The sequence below is a fragment of the Entelurus aequoreus genome, linkage group LG04 (assembly GCF_033978785.1).
Source record: "Entelurus aequoreus isolate RoL-2023_Sb linkage group LG04, RoL_Eaeq_v1.1, whole genome shotgun sequence".
Taxonomy (NCBI): Eukaryota; Metazoa; Chordata; class Actinopteri; order Syngnathiformes; family Syngnathidae; genus Entelurus; species Entelurus aequoreus.
The window spans coordinates 90,234,219-90,255,755 of NC_084734.1; the positions used below are offsets into that span (position 1 = coordinate 90,234,219).

Consider the following 21,537-nt stretch of genomic DNA (forward strand, 5'->3'; position numbering starts at 1 on the left):
CAGACATCACAGTATGCATTCACAACTTAGCAGACATCACAGTATGCATTCACAACTTAGCAGACATCACAGTATGCATTCACAACTTAGCAGACATCACAGAAAGCATTCACAACTTAGCAGGCATCACAGAAAGCATTCACAACTTAGCAGACATCACAGTATGCATTCACAACTTAGCAGACATCACAGTATGCATTCACAACTTAGCAGACATCACAGAAAGCATTCACAACTTAGCAGACATCACAGTATGCATTCACAACTTAGCAGACATCACAGTATGCATTCACAACTTAGCAGACATCACAGTATGCATTCACAACTTAGCAGACATCACAGAAAGCATTCACAACTTAGCAGACATCACAGTATGCATTCACAACTTAGCAGACATCACAGTATGCATTCACAACTTAGCAGACATCACAGAAAGCATTCACAACTTAGCAGACATCACAGTATGCATTCACAACTTAGCAGACATCACAGAAAGCATTCACAACTTAGCAGACATCACAGTATGCATTCACAACTTAGCAGACATCACAGTATGCATTCACAACTTAGCAGACATCACAGTATGCATTCACAACTTAGCAGACATCACAGTATGCATTCACAACTTAGCAGACATCACAGTATGCATTCACAACTTAGCAGACATCACAGTATGCATTCACAACTTAGCAGACATCACAGAAAGCATTCACAACTTAGCAGACATCACAGTATGCATTCACAACTTAGCAGACATCACAGTATGCATTCACAACTTAGCAGACATCACAGTATGCATTCACAACTTAGCAGACATCACAGAAAGCATTCACAACTTAGCAGACATCACAGTATGCATTCACAACTTAGCAGACATCACAGTATGCATTCACAACTTAGCAGACATCACAGTATGCATTCACAACTTAGCAGACATCACAGAAAGCATTCACAACTTAGCAGACATCACAGTATGCATTCACAACTTAGCAGACATCACAGTAAGCATTCACAACTTAGCAGACATCACAGTATGCATTCACAACTTAGCAGACATCACAGTATGCATTCACAACTTAGCAGACATCACAGTATGCATTCACAACTTAGCAGACATCACAGTATGCATTCACAACTTAGCAGACATCACAGTATGCATTCACAACTTAGCAGACATCACAGTATGCATTCACAACTTAGCAGACATCACAGAAAGCATTCACAACTTAGCAGACATCACAGTATGCATTCACAACTTAGCAGACATCACAGAAAGCATTCACAACTTAGCAGACAATCACAGTATGCATTCACAACTTAGCAGACATCACAGAAAGCATTCACAACTTAGCAGACATCACAGTATGCATTCACAACTTAGCAGACATCACAGTATGCATTCACAACTTAGCAGACATCACAGTATGCATTCACAACTTAGCAGACATCACAGTATGCATTCACAACTTAGCAGACATCACAGTATGCATTCACAACTTAGCAGACATCACAGTATGCATTCACAACTTAGCAGACATCACAGAAAGCATTCACAACTTAGCAGACATCACAGTATGCATTCACAACTTAGCAGACATCACAGAAAGCATTCACAACTTAGCAGACATCACAGAAAGCATTCACAACTTAGCAGACATCACAGTATGCATTCACAACTTAGCAGACATCACAGAAAGCATTCACAACTTAGCAGACATCACAGTATGCATTCACAACTTAGCAGACATCACAGTAAGCATTCACAACTTAGCAGACATCACAGTATGCATTCACAACTTAGCAGACATCACAGTATGCATTCACAACTTAGCAGACATCACAGAAAGCATTCACAACTTAGCAGACATCACAGAAAGCATTCACAACTTAGCAGACATCACAGTATGCATTCACAACTTAGCAGACATCACAGAAAGCATTCACAACTTAGCAGACATCACAGAAAGCATTCACAACTTAGCAGACATCACAGTATGCATTCACAACTTAGCAGACATCACAGAAAGCATTCACAACTTAGCAGACATCACAGTATGCATTCACAACTTAGCAGACATCACAGTAAGCATTCACAACTTAGCAGACATCACAGTATGCATTCACAACTTAGCAGACATCACAGAAAGCATTCACAACTTAGCAGACATCACAGTATGCATTCACAACTTAGCAGACATCACAGTATGCATTCACAACTTAGCAGACATCACAGAAAGCATTCACAACTTAGCAGACATCACAGTATGCATTCACAACTTAGCAGACATCACAGTATGCATTCACAACTTAGCAGACATCACAGTATGCATTCACAACTTAGCAGACATCACAGAAAGCATTCACAACTTAGCAGACATCACAGTATGCATTCACAACTTAGCAGACATCACAGTATGCATTCACAACTTAGCAGACATCACAGAATGCATTCACAACTTAGCAGACATCACAGAAAGCATTCACAACTTAGCAGACATCACAGTATGCATTCACAACTTAGCAGACATCACAGTATGCATTCACAACTTAGCAGACATCACAGTATGCATTCACAACTTAGCAGACATCACAGTATGCATTCACAACTTAGCAGACATCACAGTATGCATTCACAACTTAGCAGACATCACAGAAAGCATTCACAACTTAGCAGACATCACAGTATGCATTCACAACTTAGCAGACATCACAGAAAGCATTCACAACTTAGCAGACATCACAGTATGCATTCACAACTTAGCAGACATCACAGTATGCATTCACAACTTAGCAGACATCACAGAAAGCATTCACAACTTAGCAGACATCACAGTATGCATTCACAACTTAGCAGACATCACAGTATGCATTCACAACTTAGCAGACATCACAGTATGCATTCACAACTTAGCAGACATCACAGAAAGCATTCACAACTTAGCAGACATCACAGAAAGCATTCACAACTTAGCAGACATCACAGTATGCATTCACAACTTAGCAGACATCACAGAATGCATTCACAACTTAGCAGACATCACAGAAAGCATTCACAACTTAGCAGACATCACAGTATGCATTCACAACTTAGCAGACATCACAGAAAGCATTCACAACTTAGCAGACATCACAGTATGCATTCACAACTTAGCAGACATCACAGTATGCATTCACAACTTAGCAGACATCACAGTATGCATTCACAACTTAGCAGACATCACAGAAAGCATTCACAACTTAGCAGACATCACAGTATGCATTCACAACTTAGCAGACATCACAGTATGCATTCACAACTTAGCAGACATCACAGAAAGCATTCACAACTTAGCAGACATCACAGTATGCATTCACAACTTAGCAGACATCACAGAAAGCATTCACAACTTAGCAGACATCACAGTATGCATTCACAACTTAGCAGACATCACAGTATGCATTCACAACTTAGCAGACATCACAGTATGCATTCACAACTTAGCAGACATCACAGTATGCATTCACAACTTAGCAGACATCACAGTATGCATTCACAACTTAGCAGACATCACAGTATGCATTCACAACTTAGCAGACATCACAGTATGCATTCACAACTTAGCAGACATCACAGTATGCATTCACAACTTAGCAGACATCACAGAAAGCATTCACAACTTAGCAGACATCACAGTATGCATTCACAACTTAGCAGACATCACAGTATGCATTCACAACTTAGCAGACATCACAGTATGCATTCACAACTTAGCAGACATCACAGTATGCATTCACAACTTAGCAGACATCACAGAAAGCATTCACAACTTAGCAGACATCACAGTATGCATTCACAACTTAGCAGACATCACAGTATGCATTCACAACTTAGCAGACATCACAGTATGCATTCACAACTTAGCAGACATCACAGTATGCATTCACAACTTAGCAGACATCACAGTATGCATTCACAACTTAGCAGACATCACAGAAAGCATTCACAACTTAGCAGACATCACAGTATGCATTCACAACTTAGCAGACATCACAGAAAGCATTCACAACTTAGCAGACATCACAGAAAGCATTCACAACTTAGCAGACATCACAGTATGCATTCACAACTTAGCAGACATCACAGTATGCATTCACAACTTAGCAGACATCACAGTATGCATTCACAACTTAGCAGACATCACAGTATGCATTCACAACTTAGCAGACATCACAGTATGCATTCACAACTTAGCAGACATCACAGAAAGCATTCACAACTTAGCAGACATCACAGAATGCATTCACAACTTAGCAGACATCACAGTATGCATTCACAACTTAGCAGACATCACAGAAAGCATTCACAACTTAGCAGACATCACAGTATGCATTCACAACTTAGCAGACATCACAGAAAGCATTCACAACTTAGCAGACATCACAGTATGCATTCACAACTTAGCAGACATCACAGTAAGCATTCACAACTTAGCAGACATCACAGTATGCATTCACAACTTAGCAGACATCACAGTATGCATTCACAACTTAGCAGACATCACAGTATGCATTCACAACTTAGCAGACATCACAGAAAGCATTCACAACTTAGCAGACATCACAGTATGCATTCACAACTTAGCAGACATCACAGTATGCATTCACAACTTAGCAGACATCACAGTATGCATTCACAACTTAGCAGACATCACAGTATGCATTCACAACTTAGCAGACATCACAGAAAGCATTCACAACTTAGCAGACATCACAGTATGCATTCACAACTTAGCAGACATCACAGAAAGCATTCACAACTTAGCAGACATCACAGTATGTATTCACAACTTAGCAGACATCACAGAAAGCATTCACAACTTAGCAGACATCACAGTATGCATTCACAACTTAGCAGACATCACAGTATGCATTCACAACTTAGCAGACATCACAGTATGCATTCACAACTTAGCAGACATCACAGTATGCATTCACAACTTAGCAGACATCACAGAAAGCATTCACAACTTAGCAGACATCACAGTATGCATTCACAACTTAGCAGACATCACAGAAAGCATTCACAACTTAGCAGACATCACAGAAAGCATTCACAACTTAGCAGACATCACAGTATGCATTCACAACTTAGCAGACATCACAGTATGCATTCACAACTTAGCAGACATCACAGTATGCATTCACAACTTAGCAGACATCACAGAAAGCATTCACAACTTAGCAGACATCACAGTATGCATTCACAACTTAGCAGACATCACAGAAAGCATTCACAACTTAGCAGACATCACAGTATGCATTCACAACTTAGCAGACATCACAGTATGCATTCACAACTTAGCAGACATCACAGAAAGCATTCACAACTTAGCAGACATCACAGTATGCATTCACAACTTAGCAGACATCACAGTATGCATTCACAACTTAGCAGACATCACAGAAAGCATTCACAACTTAGCAGACATCACAGTATGCATTCACAACTTAGCAGACATCACAGTATGCATTCACAACTTAGCAGACATCACAGAAAGCATTCACAACTTAGCAGACATCACAGTATGCATTCACAACTTAGCAGACATCACAGTATGCATTCACAACTTAGCAGACATCACAGAAAGCATTCACAACTTAGCAGACATCACAGTATGCATTCACAACTTAGCAGACATCACAGTATGCATTCACAACTTAGCAGACATCACAGTATGCATTCACAACTTAGCAGACATCACAGTATGCATTCACAACTTAGCAGACATCACAGAAAGCATTCACAACTTAGCAGACATCACAGTATGCATTCACAACTTAGCAGACATCACAGAAAGCATTCACAACTTAGCAGACATCACAGTATGCATTCACAACTTAGCAGACATCACAGAAAGCATTCACAACTTAGCAGACATCACAGTATGCATTCACAACTTAGCAGACATCACAGTATGCATTCACAACTTAGCAGACATCACAGTATGCATTCACAACTTAGCAGACATCACAGTATGCATTCACAACTTAGCAGACATCACAGAAAGCATTCACAACTTAGCAGACATCACAGTATGCATTCACAATTTAGCAGACATCACAGTATGCATTCACAACTTAGCAGACATCACAGAAAGCATTCACAACTTAGCAGACATCACAGTATGCATTCACAACTTAGCAGACATCACAGTATGCATTCACAACTTAGCAGACATCACAGTATGCATTCACAACTTAGCAGACATCACAGAAAGCATTCACAACTTAGCAGACATCACAGAAAGCATTCACAACTTAGCAGACATCACAGTATGCATTCACAACTTAGCAGACATCACAGAAAGCATTCACAACTTAGCAGACATCACAGTATGCATTCACAACTTAGCAGACATCACAGAAAGCATTCACAACTTAGCAGACATCACAGTATGCATTCACAACTTAGCAGACATCACAGAAAGCATTCACAACTTAGCAGACATCACAGTATGCATTCACAACTTAGCAGACATCACAGTATGCATTCACAACTTAGCAGACATCACAGAAAGCATTCACAACTTAGCAGACATCACAGTATGCATTCACAACTTAGCAGACATCACAGTATGCATTCACAACTTAGCAGACATCACAGAAAGCATTCACAACTTAGCAGACATCACAGTATGCATTCACAACTTAGCAGACATCACAGTATGCATTCACAACTTAGCAGACATCACAGAAAGCATTCACAACTTAGCAGACATCACAGTATGCATTCACAACTTAGCAGACATCACAGTATGCATTCACAACTTAGCAGACATCACAGAAAGCATTCACAACTTAGCAGACATCACAGTATGCATTCACAACTTAGCAGACATCACAGTATGCATTCACAACTTAGCAGACATCACAGTATGCATTCACAACTTAGCAGACATCACAGTATGCATTCACAACTTAGCAGACATCACAGAAAGCATTCACAACTTAGCAGACATCACAGTATGCATTCACAACTTAGCAGACATCACAGAAAGCATTCACAACTTAGCAGACATCACAGTATGCATTCACAACTTAGCAGACATCACAGAAAGCATTCACAACTTAGCAGACATCACAGTATGCATTCACAACTTAGCAGACATCACAGTATGCATTCACAACTTAGCAGACATCACAGTATGCATTCACAACTTAGCAGACATCACAGTATGCATTCACAACTTAGCAGACATCACAGTATGCATTCACAACTTAGCAGACATCACAGAAAGCATTCACAACTTAGCAGACATCACAGTATGCATTCACAATTAGCAGACATCACAGTATGCATTCACAACTTAGCAGACATCACAGTATGCATTCACAACTTAGCAGACATCACAGAAAGCATTCACAACTTAGCAGACATCACAGTATGCATTCACAATTTAGCAGACATCACAGTATGCATTCACAACTTAGCAGACATCACAGTATGCATTCACAACTTAGCAGACATCACAGAAAGCATTCACAACTTAGCAGACATCACAGTATGCATTCACAACTTAGCAGACATCACAGTATGCATTCACAACTTAGCAGACATCACAGTATGCATTCACAACTTAGCAGACATCACAGTATGCATTCACAACTTAGCAGACATCACAGAAAGCATTCACAACTTAGCAGACATCACAGTATGCATTCACAATTTAGCAGACATCACAGTATGCATTCACAACTTAGCAGACATCACAGTATGCATTCACAACTTAGCAACTGGACCTCACAGAACTATGATAAATACATTAGCGCTCCACCTACGCCAGCCAGCCCTCATCTGCTCATCAACACCCGTGCTCACCTGCGTTCCAGCGATAAACGGCGCGACGAAGGACTTCATCCGTGGGTTTGGCGGCAAGCATCGGCTAGGCGTAGTAAGTAGTCCTTGTTGTGTTGCTGTAAGTATTGTACTTAGCCGCTAATACACCGATCCATCCCACCTACAACGTTCTTCTTTGCAGCCTCCATTGTTCATTAAACAAATTGCAAAAGATTCACCAACACAGATGTCCACAATACTGTGGAATTTTGTCGAAGAAAACAAGAGGTTTTTGTATCGGGTCGATGGGGTCCAACCACTTCCGTGGATTTTGTGACGTCACGCGCATAAATCATATCCAAAGGACTTTTTCAAGCGGAAGTGTGGCGGGAAATGTAAAATGTCACTTTATAAGTTAACCCGGCCGTATTGGCATGTGTTGCAATGTTAAGATGTCATCATTGATATATAAACTATCAGACTGCGTAGTAGTGGCTTTCAGTAGGCCTTTAATAACGTCATCATTCATAATGGTTATTACCGCCATTTTCCATATGTAAACAATGTCGGTTCTCGAGAGAAAGGACGCTTTATGAGTAAAAGAAATTGATAAACATGTCAAAAATAAGTTTGGATGGGACTGGATGGAAAGGGAAATCACTGATACTGTTGGGAAGAAGGAAGTTACGACTTTGTTCGGTGGTTTTATTCGGAAGATCGATCGTCCCGGAAAGGTTTAGTGCACGTGGTGTCATGATAATATTGACTATGGATCACCAGGTTTCAAGGCTTTGGAAGTACATGCGAAACGCCAAAAACATATGAAACAACTTGAAGCAAGGAAAACTAACTTTTCACTAGCTGCTACTTTTGGACAACACTTGTAACTTAGATCTGATATCAGGTAAACATGGTCTACTGGCTTGTACCGATCCAAGTGTTGTATGCAGGGGACCTAAGATTTGGAACCAGCTTAATGAGAGCCTCAAGATGCAGTATCCATTCTCCAACTTCAAAAAGAAACTGAAAACTTAGCTATTAAGCACCTATCTCTAATGCCTCATGTGGGGTTGACTACTGTTGGGTTTTGCATGGTCCAATGAATGTATATGTATGCGTGCTTTAGTACTATTATCTTATGTTTATCATATAGCGTTGTTGTTGTTTTTTGTTGTTGTTGTAGTGCTTGCTACCATTTTTCATCATTCCATGTATAAACTGTCCTCTGGACCCCCTGTCAAAAGCTATTTCACTTACCAATATCTTTAAATGATATTCACTACTATTGTAATTGTTCTATGGTATTGGGAATAAACTTGAACTTGACTTGATGTCAACCGAAAGTGAGCAAACCTTACAGACTTCATCCTTTGTTTACATGGACAACTGCCGTGGACATGGAGAGGAAAGATCCGCCCACTTCAGTTGCAGACAGGGTTGTTAATAATGAGGTAAGCTAAAAAATATTTGCTTGCGAAATACGCATGTTTGTTTTAAATATTAACCAATTATTGCTTTGCGAAATATAAATGGGTTTTTCTGAAAATAAAAAGCCACGTGAAAATATATTATGAGATTACAGAAATTCAAAGAGTCGCATCATTGATTCCAGTTAACAATTTATTTGAATAATATTTGAACAATTTATTTGAAATAAATGTGCATATAATACTATTTTGTAATATTAAGTTCTTATGTAGTCTGTTGAAACTATTGTCAGTGGTGTAACAATCTTGAAGGTCAATATTTTCACACTTGTTTCATGCAATATGTCCTCACATTATTATTATTTCCTATTTTCAAATATGAGTAAACAATACTAAACATGTTTAATTATTTTCATAAATTGATATCCTATTTTGGCGAAAAGAATGAAATGTTTACATTTGGTATTTTGTTAAATAAATGTGCAAGGAAAGCTCACGTTAGGGCTCTCGGAGAAAGCTAATGTGAACTGAAGTAATGTGCTAATACTGTAAATAAAGTGTAGATAATAACACTGACCAATGTGACACCTGTGAACACAAGATGTAAATATTAGTGACTAAATAGTGTTGGGACTGAAACATATACAGTGATTCATTAGGATCATTGGCTTATGTATGTTCTATTAATGATGTCTTTATGCTAGGTTCACACCAACGGCGCTTTAAAGCGGCATGCAAAGCGGCGTAACAAAGCCTGATTAAAGCGTGAGGGTCCTAATGGATGGTGAGGGTCCTAATGGATCGTGAGGGTCCTAATGGATGGTGGGGAAGCTTGTAGTGAAGCGGGACATGCGGCAAGTTCGCCAACATTTTTTAAACGGTTTAAAAAAATGATGCGCTCTGTCAAGAATGGAATAAAGCGCAGAGAGCGTATCAAAGCGTGAAAAAGCAGGACAAAGCTCAGCAAAACTTGACTAAAAGCGTAGGAAAGCTCAGTGACACCCCGACATCACCACTGCAGGGATAAACACCCCGCCATCACCACTGCAGGGATAAACACCCCGCCATCACCACTGCAGGGATAAACACCCCGCCATCACCACTGCAGGGATAAACACCCCGCCATCACCACTGCAGGGATAAACACCCCGCCATCACCACTGCAGGGATAAACACCCCGCCATCACCACTGCAGGGATAAACACCCCGCCATCACCACTGCAGGGATAAACACCCCGCCATCACCACTGCAGGGATAAACACCCCGACATCACCACTGCAGGGATAAACACCCTGCCATCACCACTGCAGGGATAAACACCCCGCCATCACCACTGCAGGGATAAACACCCCGACATCACCACTGCAGGGATAAACACCCTGCCATCACCACTGCAGGGATAAACACCCTGCCATCACCACTGCAGGGATAAACACCCCGCCATCACCACTGCAGGGATAAACACCCCGCCATCACCACTGCAGGGATAAACACCCCGACATCACCACTGCAGGGATAAACACCCTGCCATCACCACTGCAGGGATAAACACCCCGCCATCACCACTGCAGGGATAAACACCCCACCATCACCACTGCAGGGATAAACACCCCGCCATCACCACTGCAGGGATAAACACCCCGCCATCTCCACTGCAGGGATAAACACCCCGACATCACCACTGCAGGGATAAACACCCTGCCATCACCACTGCAGGGATAAACACCCCGCCATCACCACTGCAGGGATAAACACCCCGACATCACCACTGCAGGGATAAACACCCCGACATCACCACTGCAGGGATAAACACCCTGCCATCACCACTGCAGGGATAAACACCCCGCCATCACCACTGCAGGGATAAACACCCCGCCATCACCACTGCAGGGATAAACACCCCGACATCACCACTGCAGGGATAAACACCCCGCCATCACCACTGCAGGGATAAACACCCCGCCATCACCACTGCAGGGATAAACACCCCGCCATCACCACTGCAGGGATAAACACCCCGCCATCACCACTGCAGGGATAAACACCCCGCCATCACCACTGCAGGGATAAACACCCCGACATCACCACTGCAGGGATAAACACCCCGCCATCACCACTGCAGGGATAAACACCCCGCCATCACCACTGCAGGGATAAACACCCCGCCATCACCACTGCAGGGATAAACACCCCGACATCACCACTGCAGGGATAAACACCCCACCATCACCACTGCAGGGATAAACACCCCGCCATCACCACTGCAGGGATAAACACCCTGCCATCACCACTGCAGGGATAAACACCCCGCCATCACCACTGCAGGGATAAACACCCCGCCATCACCACTGCAGGGATAAACACCCCGCCATCACCACTGCAGGGATAAACACCCCACCATCACCACTGCAGGGATAAACACCCCGCCATCACCACTGCAGGGATAAACACCCCGCCATCACCACTGCAGGGATAAACACCCCGCCATCACCACTGCAGGGATAAACACCCCACCATCACCACTGCAGGGATAAACACCCCGCCATCACCACTGCAGGGATAAACACCCCGCCATCACCACTGCAGGGATAAACACCCCACCATCACCACTGCAGGGATAAACACCCCGCCATCACCACTGCAGGGATAAACACCCCGCCATCACCACTGCAGGGATAAACACCCCGCCATCACCACTGCAGGGATAAACACCCCGCCATCACCACTGCAGGGATAAACACCCCGACATCACCACTGCAGGGATAAACACCCCGCCATCACCACTGCAGGGATAAACACCCCGACATCACCACTGCAGGGATAAACACCCCGCCATCACCACTGCAGGGATAAACACCCCGCCATCACCACTGCAGGGATAAACACCCCGACATCACCACTGCAGGGATAAACACCCCGACATCACCACTGCAGGGATAAACACCCCGCCATCACCACTGCAGGGATAAACACCCCGCCATCACCACTGCAGGGATAAACACCCCGACATCACCACTGCAGGGATAAACACCCCGCCATCACCACTGCAGGGATAAACACCCCGCCATCACCACTGCAGGGATAAACACCCCGCCATCACCACTGCAGGGATAAACACCCCGCCATCACCACTGCAGGGATAAACACCCCGACATCACCACTGCAGGGATAAACACCCTGCCATCACCACTGCAGGGATAAACACCCCGCCATCACCACTGCAGGGATAAACACCCCGCCATCACCACTGCAGGGATAAACACCCCGCCATCACCACTGCAGGGATAAACACCCCGACATCACCACTGCAGGGATAAACACCCCGACATCACCACTGCAGGGATAAACACCCCGACATCACCACTGCAGGGATAAACACCCCGCCATCACCACTGCAGGGATAAACACCCCGCCATCACCACTGCAGGGATAAACACCCCGCCATCACCACAGCAGGGATAAACACCCCGCCATCACCACTGCAGGGATAAACACCCCGCCATCACCACTGCAGGGATAAACACCCCACCATCACCACTGCAGGGATAAACACCCTGCCATCACCACTGCAGGGATAAACACCCCGCCATCACCACTGCAGGGATAAACACCCCGCCATCACCACTGCAGGGATAAACACCCCGACATCACCACTGCAGGGATAAACACCCCGACATCACCACTGCAGGGATAAACACCCCGACATCACCACTGCAGGGATAAACACCCCGCCATCACCACTGCAGGGATAAACACCCCGACATCACCACTGCAGGGATAAACACCCCGCCATCACCACTGCAGGGATAAACACCCCGCCATCACCACTGCAGGGATAAACACCCCGCCATCACCACTGCAGGGATAAACACCCCACCATCACCACTGCAGGGATAAACACCCTGCCATCACCACTGCAGGGATAAACACCCCGCCATCACCACTGCAGGGATAAACACCCCGCCATCACCACTGCAGGGATAAACACCCCGACATCACCACTGCAGGGATAAACACCCCGACATCACCACTGCAGGGATAAACACCCCGACATCACCACTGCAGGGATAAACACCCCGCCATCACCACTGCAGGGATAAACACCCCGCCATCACCACTGCAGGGATAAACACCCCGACATCACCACTGCAGGGATAAACACCCTGCCATCACCACTGCAGGGATAAACACCCCGCCATCACCACTGCAGGGATAAACACCCCGCCATCACCACTGCAGGGATAAACACCCCGACATCACCACTGCAGGGATAAACACCCTGCCATCACCACTGCAGGGATAAACACCCCGCCATCACCACTGCAGGGATAAACACCCCGCCATCACCACTGCAGGGATAAACACCCCGCCATCACCACTGCAGGGATAAACACCCCGACATCACCACTGCAGGGATAAACACCCCGACATCACCACTGCAGGGATAAACACCCCGACATCACCACTGCAGGGATAAACACCCCGCCATCACCACTGCAGGGATAAACACCCCGCCATCACCACTGCAGGGATAAACACCCCGCCATCACCACAGCAGGGATAAACACCCCGCCATCACCACTGCAGGGATAAACACCCCGCCATCACCACTGCAGGGATAAACACCCCACCATCACCACTGCAGGGATAAACACCCTGCCATCACCACTGCAGGGATAAACACCCCGCCATCACCACTGCAGGGATAAACACCCCGCCATCACCACTGCAGGGATAAACACCCCGACATCACCACTGCAGGGATAAACACCCCGACATCACCACTGCAGGGATAAACACCCCGACATCACCACTGCAGGGATAAACACCCCGCCATCACCACTGCAGGGATAAACACCCCGACATCACCACTGCAGGGATAAACACCCCGACATCACCACTGCAGGGATAAACACCCCGACATCACCACTGCAGGGATAAACACCCCGCCATCACCACTGCAGGGATAAACACCCCACCATCACCACTGCAGGGATAAACACCCCGCCATCACCACTGCAGGGATAAACACCCCGCCATCACCACTGCAGGGATAAACACCCCGCCATCACCACTGCAGGGATAAACACCCCACCATCACCACTGCAGGGATAAACACCCCGCCATCACCACTGCAGGGATAAACACCCCGCCATCACCACTGCAGGGATAAACACCCCGCCATCACCACTGCAGGGATAAACACCCCGCCATCACCACTGCAGGGATAAACACCCCGACATCACCACTGCAGGGATAAACACCCCGCCATCACCACTGCAGGGATAAACACCCCGACATCACCACTGCAGGGATAAACACCCCGCCATCACCACTGCAGGGATAAACACCCCGCCATCACCACTGCAGGGATAAACACCCCGACATCACCACTGCAGGGATAAACACCCCGACATCACCACTGCAGGGATAAACACCCCGCCATCACCACTGCAGGGATAAACACCCCGCCATCACCACTGCAGGGATAAACACCCCGACATCACCACTGCAGGGATAAACACCCCGCCATCACCACTGCAGGGATAAACACCCCGCCATCACCACTGCAGGGATAAACACCCCGCCATCACCACTGCAGGGATAAACACCCCGCCATCACCACTGCAGGGATAAACACCCCGACATCACCACTGCAGGGATAAACACCCTGCCATCACCACTGCAGGGATAAACACCCCGCCATCACCACTGCAGGGATAAACACCCCGCCATCACCACTGCAGGGATAAACACCCCGCCATCACCACTGCAGGGATAAACACCCCGACATCACCACTGCAGGGATAAACACCCCGACATCACCACTGCAGGGATAAACACCCCGACATCACCACTGCAGGGATAAACACCCCGCCATCACCACTGCAGGGATAAACACCCCGCCATCACCACTGCAGGGATAAACACCCCGCCATCACCACAGCAGGGATAAACACCCCGCCATCACCACTGCAGGGATAAACACCCCGCCATCACCACTGCAGGGATAAACACCCCACCATCACCACTGCAGGGATAAACACCCTGCCATCACCACTGCAGGGATAAACACCCCGCCATCACCACTGCAGGGATAAACACCCCGCCATCACCACTGCAGGGATAAACACCCCGACATCACCACTGCAGGGATAAACACCCCGACATCACCACTGCAGGGATAAACACCCCGACATCACCACTGCAGGGATAAACACCCCGCCATCACCACTGCAGGGATAAACACCCCGACATCACCACTGCAGGGATAAACACCCCGCCATCACCACTGCAGGGATAAACACCCCGCCATCACCACTGCAGGGATAAACACCCCGCCATCACCACTGCAGGGATAAACACCCCACCATCACCACTGCAGGGATAAACACCCTGCCATCACCACTGCAGGGATAAACACCCCGCCATCACCACTGCAGGGATAAACACCCCGCCATCACCACTGCAGGGATAAACACCCCGACATCACCACTGCAGGGATAAACACCCCGACATCACCACTGCAGGGATAAACACCCCGACATCACCACTGCAGGGATAAACACCCCGCCATCACCACTGCAGGGATAAACACCCCGCCATCACCACTGCAGGGATAAACACCCCGACATCACCACTGCAGGGATAAACACCCTGCCATCACCACTGCAGGGATAAACACCCCGCCATCACCACTGCAGGGATAAACACCCCGCCATCACCACTGCAGGGATAAACACCCCGACATCACCACTGCAGGGATAAACACCCTGCCATCACCACTGCAGGGATAAACACCCCGCCATCACCACTGCAGGGATAAACACCCCGCCATCACCACTGCAGGGATAAACACCCCGCCATCACCACTGCAGGGATAAACACCCCGACATCACCACTGCAGGGATAAACACCCCGACATCACCACTGCAGGGATAAACACCCCGACATCACCACTGCAGGGATAAACACCCCGCCATCACCACTGCAGGGATAAACACCCCGCCATCACCACTGCAGGGATAAACACCCCGCCATCACCACAGCAGGGATAAACACCCCGCCATCACCACTGCAGGGATAAACACCCCGCCATCACCACTGCAGGGATAAACACCCCACCATCACCACTGCAGGGATAAACACCCTGCCATCACCACTGCAGGGATAAACACCCCGCCATCACCACTGCAGGGATAAACACCCCGCCATCACCACTGCAGGGATAAACACCCCGACATCACCACTGCAGGGATAAACACCCCGACATCACCACTGCAGGGATAAACACCCCGACATCACCACTGCAGGGATAAACACCCCGCCATCACCACTGCAGGGATAAACACCCCGACATCACCACTGCAGGGATAAACACCCCGACATCACCACTGCAGGGATAAACACCCCGACATCACCACTGCAGGGATAAACACCCCGACATCACCACTGCAGGGATAAACACCCTGCCATCACCACTGCAGGGATAAACACCCCGCCATCACCACTGCAGGGATAAACACCCCGCCATCACCACTGCAGGGATAAACACCCCGACATCACCACTGCAGGGATAAACACCCCGCCATCACCACTGCACCGTGCCATCATCTCCTGTGCAGCGGGATTACAAGTTCATTCTCATTTGCATCATTGACTTTTTTATTTTGCACTTTGACAATACTGTCGGTCATTTTTCTTTCTGAAAATGTTCATAATAAAGACAATATGTTACATTTAAAAGAAATGCCTTTGAATATTTTCAACTGGCATAATAAATAAAAGATAGATATTTATTAAGATGACAAAAATAATAGAAATGAAGATATAAAACATAATATAACGAAAAAAAAAAGAGAAAGTGAAAAAATAAATGAATATAAAAATGTGTGGAAAACAGTATACTGAGTTTTTCACATGTTTTGTTTGTTTTTGTTGTAACAGAGCTTGATAATCGTGTCAGAGCCTGATTTAAAGCATCAGGATCGCATCAAAGCGTAATAATGTTCAATAAAGCGTAATAAAACATATCAAATCGTGATTTAAAGCTTATCAAAGTGGGATCAAATCGTGAGGAACGGTAACAAAGCGGCAACTAATTCGTATCAGAGCGTATCAAAGCATAACATTACTTGGGAGATCGGGATATTCGTGGAAAAATTGACAAAAATGACGGCGCTTTGCTCGCAGATTTAAAGCGCGGCAAGTGCTGTCGGTGTGAAGCAGGCATTAAAGGCCTACTCGAATGCATTTTTTTTTATTTAAACGGGGATAGCAGATCTATTCTATGTGTCATACTTGATCATTTCGCGATATTGCCATATTTTTGCTGAAAGGATTTAGTAGAGAACAACGACGATAAAGATTGCAACTTTTGGTATCTGATTAAAAAAAAGGCTTGCACCTACCGGAAGTAGCGTGACGTAGTCAGTTGAACATATACACAAAGTTCCCTATTGTTTACAATGATGGCCGCATGAAGTGAGAGAGATTTGGACCGAGAAAGCGACAATTTCCCCATTAATTTGAGCGAGGATGAAAGATTTGTGGATGAGGAAAGTGCAAGTGAAGGACTAGTGGGGAGTTGAAGCTATTCAGATAGGGAAGATGCTGTGAGAGCCGGGGGTGACCTGACATTCAGCTGGGAATGACTACAACAGTAAATAAACACAAGACATATATATACTCTATTAGCCACAACACAACCAGGCTTATATTTAATATGCCACAAATTAATCCTGCATAAAAACACCTGCGTGTTTGTTATGCTAGCTCCTAGCTCCTCTGCTAGCTCCTAGCTCCATAGAACACGCCAATACAATTCAAACACCTGATCAACACACACAATCACTCAGCCCAAAAGACCGTTCACCTAACCCAAGGTTCATAAAGCTTATATATTTTTAAAAAGTTACGTACATACGCAAAAAAAAGTTGCGCACATACGGTCAAGCGATCAAATGTTTAGAAGCCAAAGCTGCATACTCACAGTAGCACGTCTGCGCCTTTGTCATCCAAATCAAAGTAATCCTGGTAAGAGTCTGTGTTGTCCCAGTTCTCTACAGGCGTCTGTGTATCCAAGTCAAAAGTCCTCCTGGTTAGAGTCTCTGTTATCCGAGTTCTTCCATCTTGACTGCATCTTTCGGGAATGTAAACAAAGAAGCGCCGGCTGTGTTGTGTTGCTGACTACGTTCGAAAAATACGTCCATTTCGCACCGACAACTTTCTTCTTTGCTTGCTCGGCTTCCTTCTCCATAATGCAATGAACATGATTGAAACAGATTCACGAACACAGATGTCCAGAATACTGTGGAATTATGAAATGAAAACAGAGCTTTTTCGTATTGGCTTCAATGTGGAAGGCATACCCGTGTTCCCCGGTCTACGTCACGCGCATACGTCATCCTCAGAGGCGTTTCGAACCGGAAGTTTAGCGGCAAATTTAAAATGTCACTTTATAAGTTAACCCGGCCGTATTGGCATGTGTTATAATGTTAAGATTTCATCATTGATATATAAACTATCAGACTGCGTGGTCGGCAGTAGTGGCTTTCAGTAGGCCTTTAATGCGCCTTATATATGAAAAAAGATCAGAAATAGAGCATTCATCAGCAATGTGCCTTATAATCCAGTGCGCCCTATGATCTGGAAAATACAGTAAGCATAAAGGGTGACTGGAATGTAAATAATTAAAGGAAATAATTATTTTTTCCCTAGTTAAACAATTCAAACAGACTGTAAAGGTTACGCAAAACTGACTGATTATTCTGAGAAACAACATAAGTCCCACACACAATTTGGCATGATTAATTTTCCATTTCTGTAACTTGTAAATGTTACTCACTAATGAATCATTCTATTAAAAGTTCCTGGATGCTAAATCCACGCCAAGCAATTATGGCAGCGACACAAACAACACAACATCGCTCACTGGACACGTTGTTTGAATTCTGAATGCAACCGTGTGAAAAGATGCAATCTGTTTCTCGCTTTCCACTTGGCCGCTCTTCTGCTGCAGCGCCCGCACTCTTTCAAGCGCGCTGGTGTGTGTGTGTGTGTGTGTGTGTGTGTGTGTGTGTTTGTGTGTGTTTGGATCCCTGCCCTCACTTTGTATGCCAGACACTCTTGATTAATTGCAGGTGCCATTAATCAAAGTGTGTGGTTAGTCTGAGTCGTGTCTCACAGGAGAGCACTTAAGCACACACATCAACATCATCTCACACGCTTGGAGGGTTCATCTCACGCCGACGACAAAGCAACAAAGTCTCACACACACACACACACACACACACACACACACACACACACACACACACACACACACACACACACACACACACACACACACATATATATATATATATATATATAAAAATATAAATATACGCACGCACACACACACGCAAACATATATAAACTGTGACAATGTGCTATACAATATGTGTGTGTTTTGGTCCTATTTTTAGGAACACTAATACAAAAAGTCACAATAATGTCTGATTGAATGCTAAAACGTTATGACAGACCGTCCTTAAGAAACAAAATGGAATTTAACATTTTCTACTAAATGAGACACCCAGAATGTGGGATTTACAATATTAACTATGAACGATAAAACACTGAATATTGACAACATATGAAATTGAGGTTCCACTGTATAGCTCAGTGGTGCGGACCTAAATGTGTTCATGGCGCCCACCTTGGAGCAGATTTCGTGGAGACTGGTGGCGATGGCTGCGGCAGGCGTATCACATCGGAACACGTGACACTTCAGCACCCGCGTGTTCTTGTCCCTCGCCACATAGGCAAAGTCCCTGAAGTACACGGAGAAGAAGAAAAAGACCGTAAGAAGCAGCTCACATCTCAGTGTTTCCCATAAACTGCCAAGATACCTGTGGCGGTGGGGGCGTGGTCATCATGACATCATCGAGTAATTTGCATAATTTACTACAATGATATGATTTTCTCTTAAAAGGCTCAAAAAATGTATACTTACTAATTAATAATAACAGTTTTGTTTTAAACGTCCATCCATCCATCCATTTTACAATATAACTACAACACTTTATGTACATATTTATATACAGATTTCAACAATAAGTTATTCACTGAAATATATTTATTAATTGTGGTTCTTACAAAAAATATATCTTATAAAATATAAAAGCTAAAATGTCTCTTAAAGCTCTGCCCCTCCAAAAATGTTGAACTTTAGACTGCCATCAGTTTTACTCCCTACACTTAACCATGTGTTTCCTACTGCCTGCACACTTTGCACCCTTTGTTATATACACATGTTGTGTTTCTAATAGAAATACATTTAATAAAGTCAAATACAAATAAGGCAACAAGAGAAGTATCCTACACTTCTCTTTTGTAAAGTAAATGTGAACAGCCTATATGGGCATCTACATCTACTATATGATCATCTACATCTACATCTACTATATGATCATCTACATCTACATCTACTATATGATCATCTACATCTACATCAACTATATGATCATCTACATCTACATCTACTATATGATCATCTACATCTACTATATGATCATCTACATCTACATCTACTATATGATCATCTACATCTACATCAACTATATGATCATCTACATCTACATCTACTATATGATCATCTACATCTACATCTACTATATGATCATCTACATCTACATCTGCTATATGATCATCTACATCTACATCTACTATATGATCATCTACATCTACATCTACATCAACTATATGATTTGCCTGAGAAGCTGGACAGGACAAAAAAAAAAAAAAAAATATATATATATATATATTTTTTTTAATTAATTTTTTTATTTGTGGCGGATGTAATTCTTTCGTGGCAGGCTGCCACAAATAAATGAATGTGTGGGAAACACTGCATCACATTATTTCTATGAAAGACACACCATTTTATAATCAATGGTCAATGACTTATAGGTAGTTTGTTGCAAAGTCCTACATTTTTGACTTTCAAGTTTTTCAACCAACATTTTGGTTTGACATTGCGACCAGTCATTGCATTTAATGATTGCCCTGACTGGAAAACAGTCTTTAAAGTCCACACACGCCATGCAAAACACGTGTTGGGGAAAAATAAATGCAAGCCATGATGAAGTGGATCAAGTGAAGTGATGAAATCCTGGATGTGTTTTCTAAAAATTCCAAAACGTGACCAGAGAAAAGAGAACATCTGGTCACCCTCTGAAGCTGCCGCCTTGTAAAAAATATAGAAATATGTCAAACCAAAATCTCCAAAGGCCAAAATGAATTTCAAC

The 21,537-nt window shown here is 44.5% G+C and overlaps 1 protein-coding gene across 1 annotated transcript in view; it reads right to left on the bottom strand.

The window, feature by feature from the left end:
• LOC133649166 (amyloid beta precursor protein binding family B member 2) overlaps nt 1-21,537 on the bottom strand; it is a 190,917-nt gene that overhangs the window by 57,944 nt on the left and 111,436 nt on the right. Inside the window, exon 9 of the mRNA XM_062045998.1 lies at nt 19,947-20,061. Coding sequence (XP_061901982.1) covers nt 19,947-20,061 — 115 coding nt within the window. The remainder of the gene's footprint in view (nt 1-19,946; nt 20,062-21,537) is intronic.